Source organism: Poromitra crassiceps, assembly GCF_964638095.1.
Source record: "Poromitra crassiceps genome assembly, contig: HAP1_SCAFFOLD_1234, whole genome shotgun sequence".
Taxonomy (NCBI): Eukaryota; Metazoa; Chordata; class Actinopteri; order Beryciformes; family Melamphaidae; genus Poromitra; species Poromitra crassiceps.
In genome coordinates, this window is record NW_028151176.1 from 12,501 (window position 1) to 24,187 (window position 11,687).

General features: G+C 42.5%; 1 protein-coding gene across 1 annotated transcript in view; it reads right to left on the reverse strand.

The window, feature by feature from the left end:
• The window catches only part of LOC310771451 (dihydropyrimidine dehydrogenase [NADP(+)]-like), a gene marked incomplete at its 3' end in the record, with an annotated part of 22,468 nt that extends 11,806 nt beyond the window's left edge, over positions 1–10,662 (reverse strand). Inside the window, exons 1-2 of the mRNA XM_083664062.1 lie at positions 10,539–10,662; positions 593–703 (exon numbers count right to left, since the gene is read on the reverse strand). Of these exons, the coding sequence (XP_083520188.1) occupies positions 593–703; positions 10,539–10,568 (141 nt within the window). The remainder of the gene's footprint in view (positions 1–592; positions 704–10,538) is intronic.
• Positions 10,663–11,687: the final 1,025 nt, after the last annotated feature.

Below are 11,687 nucleotides of genomic sequence, written 5' to 3' on the forward strand. Positions count from 1 at the left end.
GTGCATCGTGTCCCATAACAATTGATAACAGTCTCCAAGTCAGACTGCGACGCACACGCATTTCCAAAGTTCATCCCCCCTCCTCTCTGCCTTTCCTCAGCCTCCCTGAGTATAAAGCGTATGTTAAATTGTGACATCGCTACTGAATATTTCGGACTCTGTATGACACATCAGATGGTACATTGAGATTCAGTCACTCCTATAATACAGTTTATAGGAGAATGTATGGTTTTAAATATACTTTCATAAGACATCTTTCTGGCTCATGGTTTCCATTCATTTGGTTTATATAAGCTGTTTGAATCATTGTAATGCGGATGAGGAGTGGTGAAATTCCATTCTATAACAGTAACCCAGTGGGTTGACTTGCCTAATCATAGACAAAGTTGTTCAAGTTGTTGCATTTAACATTGGCAAGGCAACGAGGTTTTCAAATTAAGTTCCGTTTTTGTTTCAAATTCACATTGAGATTGTAGGTGCGCACAAACTTAAATTACGACATTTCATTCTGGCGATTGGGTTGGGATGTGTGTGTGTGTGTGTGTGTGTGTGTGCGTGTGTGTGTGTGTGTTACGTGTGTGTCACGTCTTACACCACAGCCCTTCTCGGGGTTCCTCTTCCAGTGTTTTTTCTCTTTCTTCTTGGCTGCTGTGGAGACGATCTGTGCGTGAGTCTTCACTCGAGGATTCAGAGCCAGGATGCTCTGTAGAACAAGAGCAAATAGCAAATAGATTAGCAGATAAATAACAACACAACACGGCAGGACAGGATAGGGGCATATGGCATCTCATCTGAGCAGTTTGTTAATAAGTGAAATTCAATAGAGAGGCAAAGTGACCGCCTACTTCCTGCTTCAGCACTGTACCAGGGATTTTCATCCGCCATTTATTTTCCCATAGACATTTCGTAAAACGCGTATAAAAATAGTTTTACTGGTTCAAACCAAACGGTACAGATGTATTTAGAAAACAGGAGAGACCGCATAACATTTCACTGGGACCAAAACATAAAAAAATGCGGGTTTAAAGAAAATATTTTTTCGATGTTTTTTTTTTGTTTTGGTCCGAGTGAAATGTTCTAGGGTCTCTCCTGATTATAGCGTTAGCTGAACCGTTTGGTTCGAGAAAGTCGAAATGGCGGATGAAAATCTCATACAGTGCTGAAGCAGGAAGTGACGTTCCACGTTGCCTCTCTATATATCACAATACAAAAATGTGACAATCAAGGGGCAACCTCTGGTTCTGGAAAATGAAGCCAATACGCAACTTGTAATGAACCTGCATTCTTTCTAATGGCCACTCCACTCAACTGGCTGTGAAAAGAAGTCTGATTGCATGGAAGGCAATGGGAAAATGACTCTACTTCTTTCTTGATTTATGACCTCAGTGAACACTTTCTTAACGAGTTCATGCTCTCAATCACTAGTTTCAAGTCTTCAATACAGCATGATGTTCAGTTAGTAAAGTATGGTCCCATTTAGAGTCAAATAGATTGACAGGTGATCTGTCCAGTGATTGCGCAGCTCGCCGATCACGGACCAATAGCAGCTGCAGCTCTGTCTGGATCCTTGACCTTGAACCAATAGAACCCAAAGAGTGAGGGTGAACAGATGTATGTCAGGGGAGCTGTCATCATCTAGGTTCCCCTCAGGGCTACGTTCTCTCACCACTCTTTTATATTTTATACACCAACGACTGCTGGAGCCGTGAGTCTCTTACATGACAATGAGAGCAGCCATGGTCCTGTTGTGGATGATTTTGTCAGTTGGTGTGACAGCGCATTCCTCCAACTTAATGTCACAAAAACAAAGGACATGTCTATCGATTTTAGGCGTCAGCCCCCCTCCCCCCAGAGTATTGTCATTACAGGTCTGGTGGTGGACTCGGTGGAGACGTACCTCGGGACCTTAGTCGACGACAAGTTGAATTTTAATTCCAACACTGAAGTGCTGTGTAAGAGGGGTCAACGTCGTCTGTTCTGTTTCCGAAAATTGGCACAGTTCCAGGTCGACAAAACCCTCATGATCTTATTCTATAGATCTTACGTTGAGTCTGTTGTTATGTTTTCTTTAACTTGCTGGTATGGTCAACTGAGCATCAAGGCCAGGAACTCACTTTCCAAGATAGTGAAAGTGAGCAGCCATCAGATCATAGGTGTCCAGCAGAGCAGGTTGTTGTCGGAGCTGTTCAACAGACAGGTAGGCAGAAAAGCCAGAGCCGTTGTATCAGACAGCTCACATCCTCTATTCCTTGAGTTTCAGCTCCTGCCTTCTGGCTCTAGGTACATATTGCCCCCTATTAAGAGCAACAGATATAAGCACTGCTTCATCCTCACTGCCATTTCTATTCTGAACTCTGGCCAGGGGAGGCGCTAGCGAGTCCATTATCCTGCACGGTCACTTTTTACTTTGCACTTTCCAGTACTTTTTATCCGTCTTGTTTTATTGTTTTCATTGCTGCTGCGACTGACAGAGTCCTGGTTTTTGGCATTGTACTGTACTGTACCTGCACGGACACTTTCCACTACTTTGTATCTTTTATTTGTTGTATTCTATTGTTTTTTTATGACGGTGTGATGATGCTGTTACTGCTGCTATTGCTGCTGTGATTTTTAACCACGTGGAGGCTGGTCACCAATCTGACTGTGTTGTTCTTTTAGACCACTGTACCCTGCAGGCCACTTCCCTCCCCTTTGCTGTACTGTTATGTCATGTGCTTTGCTGTACTGTTATGTCATGTGCTTTGCTGTACTGTATGTCATGTGCTTTGCTGTACTGTTATGTCATGTGCTTTGCTGTACTGTTATGTCATGTGCTTTGCTGTACTGTATGTCATGTGCTTTGCTGTACTGTTATGTCATGTGCTTTGCTGTACTGTTATGTCATGTGCTTTGCTGTACTGTTATGTCATGTGCTTTGCTGTACTGTTATGTCATGTGCTTTGCTGTACTGTTATGTCATGTGCTTTGCTGTACTGTTATGTCATGTGCTTTGCTGTACTGTTATGTCATGTGCTTTGCTGTACTGTTATGTCATGTGCTTTGCTGTACTGTATGTCATGTGCTTTGCTGTACTGTTATGTCATGTGCTTTGCTGTACTGTTATGTCATGTGCTTTGCTGTACTGTTATGTCATGTGCTTTGCTGTACTGTTATGTCATGTGCTTTGCTGTACTGTATGTCATGTGCTTTGCTGTACTGTTATGTCATGTGCTTTGCTGTACTGTTATGTCATGTGCTTTGATGTACTGTTATGTCATTTGCTTTGCTGTACTGTTATGTCATGTGCTTTGCTGTACTGTATGTCATGTGCTTTGCTGTACTGTATGTCATGTGCTTTGCTGTACTGTATGTCATGTGCTTTGCTGTACTGTATGTCATGTGCTTTGCTGTACCGTTATGTCATGTGCTTTGCTGTACCGTTATGTCATGTGCTTTGCTGTACCGTTATGTCATGTGCTTTGCTGTACTGTTATGTCATGTGCTTTGCTGTACTGTTATGTCATGTGCTTTGCTGTACTGTATGTCATGTGCTTTGCTGTGCTGTTATGTCATGTGCTTTGCTGTACCGTTATGTCATGTGCTTTGCTGTACCGTTATGTCATGTGCTTTGATGTACTGTTATGTCATGTGCTTTGCTGTACTGTTATGTCATGTGCTTTGCTGTACTGTTATGTCATGTGCTTTGCTGTACTGTTATGTCATGTGCTTTGCTGTACTGTATGTCATGTGCTTTGCTGTACTGTTATGTCATGTGCTTTGCTGTACTGTTATGTCATGTGCTTTGCTGTACTGTTATGTCATGTGCTTTGCTGTGCTGTTATGTCATGTGCTTTGCTGTACTGTTATGTCATGTGCTTTGCTGTGCTGTTATGTCATGTGCTTTGCTGTACTGTTATGTCATGTGCTTTGCTGTACTGTATGTCATGTGCTTTGCTGTACTGTTATGTCATGTGCTTTGCTGTGCTGTTATGTCATGTGCTTTGCTGTACTGTTATGTCATGTGCTTTGCTGTACTGTTATGTCATGTGCTTTGCTGTGCTGTTATGTCATGTGCTTTGCTGTACTGTTATGTCATGTGCTTTGTTGTACTGTATGTCATGTGCTTTGCTGTACTGTTATGTCATGTGCTTTGTTGTACTGTATGTCATGTGCTTTGCTGTACTGTTATGTCATGTGCTTTGCTGTACTGTTATGTCATGTGCTTTGCTGTACTGTTATGTCATGTGCTTTGCTGTACTGTATGTCATGTGCTTTGCTGTACTGTTATGTCATGTGCTTTGCTGTACTGTATGTCATGTGCTTTGCTGTACTGTTATGTCATGTGCTTTGCTGTACTGTTATGTCATGTGCTTTGCTGTACTGTATGTCATGTGCTTTGCTGTACTGTTATGTCATGTGCTTTGCTGTACTGTATGTCATGTGCTTTGCTGTACTGTTATGTCATGTGCTTTGCTGTACTGTTATGTCATGTGCTTTGCTGTACTGTTATGTCATGTGCTTTGCTGTACTGTTATGTCATGTGCTTTGCTGTACTGTATGTCATGTGCTTTGCTGTACTGTTATGACATGTGCTTTGTTGTACTGTATGTCATGTGCTTTGCTGTACTGTTATGTCATGTGCTTTGTTGTACTGTATGTCATGTGCTTTGCTGTACTGTATGTCATGTGCTTTGCTGTACTGTATGTCATGTGCTTTGCTGTACTGTTATGTCATGTGCTTTGCTGTACTGTTATGTCATGTGCTTTGCTGTACTGTTATGTCATGTGCTTTGCTGTACTGTTATGTCATGTGCTTTGCTGTACTGTTATGTCATGTGCTTTGCTGTACTGTATGTCATGTGCTTTGCTGTACTGTTATGTCATGTGCTTTGCTGTACTGTTATGTCATGTGCTTTGCTGTACTGTATGTCATGTGCTTTGCTGTACTGTTATGTCATGTGCTTTGCTGTACTGTTATGTCATGTGCTTTGTGTGTTCTGGCTGCAAACCAAATTGCCCCTCGGGGACATAATGAAGTTGAAGTCGAGCTTCACAAAAAGACAAGACAAAAAGATGGCGATGGTCACAATGCCAAAGTCAAGGCTTCAAAACAGGAGTCCACAAACCAATGGGTGACATCACGGTGCCTGTGTCAATATTTGTATACAGTCTAGGGACAGCACAGCACAGCACAGGACAGGACAGGACAAACATTACATATACAGTACCACTAGCGGACTAGATCAGTTTGCTAATATATCGCAATAAAGAAACGTGACAATATGTATGGTCGGGCAGAATGAAGCTCTCCATTCAAATGATACTATTTGCACGTTGTGCTACAATTTTTAAATTCCAGCAAGCCGATGTGCAAGAAAGATTTGTGGCTCAGAAATAAACCGAATTCTGTCTAATTCAAAGTCAGACTTTGTTGTTATTGTGGTTGTATCGAATCGTGGATGTGATAAGCACACTGTCTCGGGATGCAGCGATATATCGGCCGTATATCGGTATCGGCCGATATTGGCCTTGTTGACGCAATCAGTGAAAAAAAGCTGCTGTTCACCGATTGCAGTGGCCGATATTTAGCCTATCAGTTGGGTCACATAATTTGTTATATTAATTTTAATTATTATCATAATTACTTTACAGTATGATTGAATTCATGCTCATTCAAAGATAGTGTGATCAAGGGCTCGAAAATACTTGAAAATAGGTTAGGTTTTATTTGGTGATTAAAAAGGGCACATCTTGCCAACACACAACACAAGAGAAATTTTAAATAAAAGAATCAGCGAGGATGAAAACACAATAAAGCCCAAAGGCTTATTTCCATTGTGGTCCTCATACATTAAGAACACCAGACGCATTATAAAAAGAAAAAGCAACGAAACACATCAACAGGCAAAGAGACGGCGACACACAATACAGTCAACATAAAAACATAGATCAACGCGTCAGCTATACGTCAATTTCCATTTTGCAGTCACTGCTTTAAGACTACTTTAAACGAGTTCAAGGAGGTGCACAATTGAATATATGTTGGCAAACTATTCCACTGCACTGCTGCACTGTACATCAATGAGTTTTTGCCCATCAAGCTTTTAAACGAATCGGAATAAAATCAGTTGCGTTGCCTCTAGTAGAATAACCATGAGAAACACCTACAAGCAAGACATAATTTATGAGGTACTTTGGCACCAGACTTTTAACCATTTTAAAGGCCAACATAATTTTACAGTAAAAAGATTACTATTCCACAGATATCCAATTAAGCCGTTTAAAATGTGCAGGTCAGTTATTTCTTTATAATGAAGATTTATTTGTTTCCCTATCAAAAAAGGCGTAAAAAAACCCATCTGTATCGGCTATCGGCCAAATCGTTATTTTAAACATCGGTATCAGCCCAGAATTTTGCAATCAGTGCGTCCATAATACTGTCCAATCCCTAGAGGAATCTGTTGCTTTTCACCTACGAATAGGTTCACTGTTATCTCTCTATTTAACATACAGGCCCCACACACACACACACACACACACACACACACACACACACACACACACACACACACACACACACACACACACACACACACACACACACACACTATGATGTTGTAGAACATTCTAGGAATTGCTTTGGGTTGTTTGTGGTTGGGGTCAAGGTTACAAGATAGGGACTGGCTGCCAGGTCAATGCGCTGGGCAGATGTGATCTGTCGTACGAAAACATGTCAGGGGTGGAAGAAACTCACAAAGCACAGTCTTACACAGTCACTTACACAGTCACTTACACAGTCACTTACACAGTCACTTACACAGTCACTTACACAGCCACTTACACAGCCACTTACACAGTCACTTACACAGTCACTTAGACAGCCACTTACACAGTCACTTACACAGTCACTTACACAGTCACTTACACAGTCACTTACACAGTCACTTACACAGTCACTTACACAGCCACTTACACAGTCACTTACACAGTCACTTACAGTCACTTACACAGTCACTTACACAGTCACTTACACAGTCACTTACACAGTCACTTACACAGGCACTTACACAGTCACTTACACAGTCACTTACACAGTCACTTACACAGTCACTTACACAGTCACTTACACAGTCACTTACACAGTCACTTACACAGTCACTTACACAGCCACTTACACAGTCACTTACACAGTCACTTACACAGTCACTTACACAGTCACTTACACAGTCACTTACACAGTCACTTACACAGTCACTTACACAGCCACTTACACAGTCACTTACACAGTCACTTACACAGTCACTTACACAGCCACTTACACAGTCACTTACACAGTCACTTACACAGTCACTTACACAGTCACTTACACAGGCACTTACACAGTCACTTACACAGTCACTTACACAGTCACTTACACAGTCACTTACACAGTCACTTACACAGTCACTTACACAGTCACTTACACAGGCACTTACACAGTCACTTACACAGTCACTTACAGTCACTTACACAGGCACTTACACAGGCACTTACACAGTCACTTACACAGTCACTTACACAGTCACTTACAGTCACTTACACAGTCACTTACACAGGCACTTACACAGTCACTTACACAGTCACTTACACAGTCACTTACACAGTCACTTACACAGTCACTTACACAGCCACTTACACAGTCACTTACACAGTCACTTACGCAGGCACTTACACAGCCACTTACACAGTCACTTACACAGTCACTTACACAGTCACTTACACAGCCACTTACAGTCACTTACACAGTCACTTACACAGTCACTTACACAGTCACTTACACAGGCACTTACACAGGCACTTACACAGGCACTTACACAGGCACTTACACAGTCACTTACACAGTCACTTACACAGTCACTTACACAGGCACTTACACAGTCACTTACACAGCCACTTACACAGTCACTTACACAGTCACTTACACAGTCACTTACACAGCCACTTACACAGTCACTTACACAGTCACTTACACAGTCACTTGTGTAGAAAAGATAAGGGGAGATAATGTATGTTGTAAAGTGAATCTCTGCTTGGACGTGAAAGTGGTTGTCAGCAGCACTGTGGCCAAGGAGTCTCGTGCAGCCCCCCCAAAAAATGTGACGGGGCGTGGGGTCCACGCGGCTGACGTGAACAGCACAAGAACTGTGATTGGCCGTCTGTGCAGCACTAAGAACTGTGATTGGCCGTTTGTGTCGCACTAGCTTGCTTGCCCAGCATGTAAACAAGGTGTTGGGATTGGACGGTCAGCCTATTCAATCATGTAGAGAGACCTTTGGTTCTCAAACTCTTTCATGTCAAGGACCCCAAATATATACGTCATAGGTCAGGGACGCCCATTTGGTACGACTTTGTCTAATGCACCCCAAGATGGCAGCTATTTGTTGTTGCATAATGATTTAAGCCCAGAGTTCCATAACTGCCTATAATGTAGAGATAACAGGAGGGAGTGATTACACATTTCAAGCACTCTTCAAGGACACATGATTCCAAAATTAAACACCAATCATTTACAGAGATGTTCACGAGTGTATTTTTGTCACATAGGTAATAGGTGATGAAACAATGCGGGTTACCAAGGCGACCAGCTGCATTTTTGAGCTAAGAACACCTATGAGGGAGGGAGCACAACAGCCAATGACAGTGCATCAACTCGGCAAATTGCTGTAGGCTTGTAGCCTACGCAGAGTGTGATACTGTAGATCAGTGGTTCCCAACCTTTTTTGTCTTATGTACCCCTTGAGCTGTTTTTCCATGACAATAGTACCCCTCACTCATGCGTGTTGATGATTACATACAAGTAAATCTATACAAAATATATGTTTCACTGAACTGCCGGTGTTTGGGCTTTTTAGTTTTTTTTTTGCCATCACAGTAGCAGAACAGTGTAGCAGTTGACACTTGCCAGCAGAACTAGTTGCGGCACACACATCACATTTTAACAATAAGCTTACAGTATGAAATGACTTGGAATATATATATATTTATTTATCATTTTGGAAGTAAATTGTATTCCCCAATCATTCCAAGTACCCCCTGCAAGCTGCTCAAGTACCCCTAGGGGTACACGTACCCCTGGTTGGGAATCCCTGCTGTAGATAGCTGTAGGCTTGTAGCCTACGCAGAGTGTGATACTGTAGATAGCTGTAGGCTTGTAGCCTATGCAGAGTGTGATACTGTAGATAGCTGTAGGCTTGTAGCCTACGCAGAGTGTGATACTGTAGATAGCTGTAGGATTGTAGCCTACGAAGAGTGTGATACTGTAGATAGCTGTAGGCTTGTAGCCTACGCGGAGTGTGATACTGTAGATAGCTGTATGATTGTAGCCTACGAAGAGTGTGATACTGTAGATAGCTGTATGATTGTAGCCTACGCAGAGTGTGATACTGTAGATAGCTGTAGGCTTGTAGCCTATGCAGAGTGTGATACTGTAGATAGCTGTAGGCTTGTAGCCTACGCTGAGTGTGATACTGTAGATAGCTGTAGGATTGTAGCCTACGAAGAGTGTGATACTGTAGATAGCTGTAGGCTTGTAGCCTACGCAGTGTGTGATACTGTAGATCATACATGGGCAACATACAGCCTTAAACTTCCATCGCGCCCCCTGTGTGGCCCGCGATGGAATTGCAAATTTTTTATTTTTTATTTTTTTTACAATGCACCTGAACGCAACATGCAATATACCTGCTGAATAAGTGTCCACATGTTCATGTCATTCTGGCCAATACTCTTCTGTTATAGCATTTCAGTCTGGAATATGGAATATCTCTCAATAGTATTTATGACTAAAAGGCTAAAAGTAATCTCATGTGTAAGAAATGACTGCTCTACATTGAAGTACAAATTTAAATAATTAACTTGTTGGTTTTGGATTTATTTAGCTTCAAGAGTGCATTTTTGTTCTTGTGTGACCCTCAACACAGGCTTTGAGAATCCCGGGCCACTTACTGATACTTATGCTTAAATTAACCCACTCATATTCTGGTTTATTTCAAGAAAAACATTTCGGCTAGTGGACATTCTAATTGGCTGGTAACTTTAAAATCTAGCAGCCATATTGGCAGGTGGTGAAAAAAGTTAATTTCAAGCCCTGCAGGGAGAGCAGGTGGTGACAGGAGTGAGTGAGAAAAGGATCAAATATTGGTGGTTAAGACTGAATAATGACATCACAATTGTTAATTTAAAATTAGTTATTCCTCTAAACCTGGCTTCAAACGCCCCACATTTTTCGCGCTGGCGTTGTTCAGCCCTCAGCAAAATCTGGTAGCGAGGACATTTTTTTGTGGTCCTCTCTATCATCAAAGTTGCCCATCCATGGGTTACGGTATGACAATATTTGTCCGGCCCCCGGCAACAATCTGGGTTTCTCATGTGGCCCCCCATGAAAGGTAGTTGCCCACCCCTGCCCTGCCCGTGGCATTGCAACCTTGGTCTTTTAGTTACCTGAAGATACACTGTAGGGTAACTTACTAACCCAGTTGGCCGTCCTGCTAAAAGTAACGACAGGAAACACACAAAGTTACCTCGATGTCGGGAAGATCTTTGCTCAACATGATGCTCTCTGGATCAGAGGTCCGAAGCACTGTCCGGGACGTCTCCGCACCCAAGTGGAAATATCACGCTGACTGAAGGCTGACGGCTCTCCGCTCTCTCTCTCTCTGGCTGTTATCTGTGGGCCGGACATGCAGAGACAGATAGAGCTGATAGCACTGTTTGAGGGTTGAAGTTCACTGGCGTTGGGGAACGGAGCATTGCACTTCACCTCGGGGTGAAGCACTGGCCACGCGTGGTTAACTTTGAGGTCCAAACTCCACGGCTCACTCTCTCACAGGGAGAGGGACATAGAGTGAACAGTGGCACCATGGGCAGATTTGAACCAAACGTGCAGGGAGGGGGGGGGCTGATACACCAAAGCATTCCAAGGAGATTTGATTCACTCAACCCCAGCAACGGATTAGCTTGCTAAAGCATCCACCACGTGAACTCACATTGTGTAGAGCAAAACCGATTGTGACATCACACGTTATCAGGGTTCCCACACCTTCTTAAAGTCGAGCTGAACCCAAAAATGACTTTTCTTTTATTTTAGTTCAAATACCTGGGTATGCAGTGCACCTATTTAATAATGTATGCCCAAAAAATCACAAAAATCTAATTTCTTTAGTTGTTCACACTTTTTCACATCAAAAGTTAATTTTTCAAGATTGTATTGATAACAGGAATGTAGACTACAGTTTGCTGACGTCACCTAGTACTATCAAATTTCTACCCCATTTCAACCAATCATTTCACGACATGCAGCTGTCAATCAAATCTTCATTTCAGGATAATTTTCTCTTTCAAATGAAGTAGAAAATGGCGCCTAGTGCCTGTCATCTGGCATAATTCCTATCCCATAAACTAACTACTAACATGGCCAATTGTATGAAACATGAACAAAAACCAAAAACAATAATGTCTAAGAATGCAAAGAAATGTAACTGGCCCGTTAAAACACGCATTCCAGGAATATTATTTACATTTATAACGATAATGGCGCGCGCCTCCGAGAGCGTGGCTGTCAGGGGTCGCCCCTCTGAGATTCCAGGCGGGCGGGCAGCACCCATGCATCGGATTGTCCGCTCACTCCGCACGAAGCAGTCTGGCTGCCTGGTACTCCGCGGATCCCACTC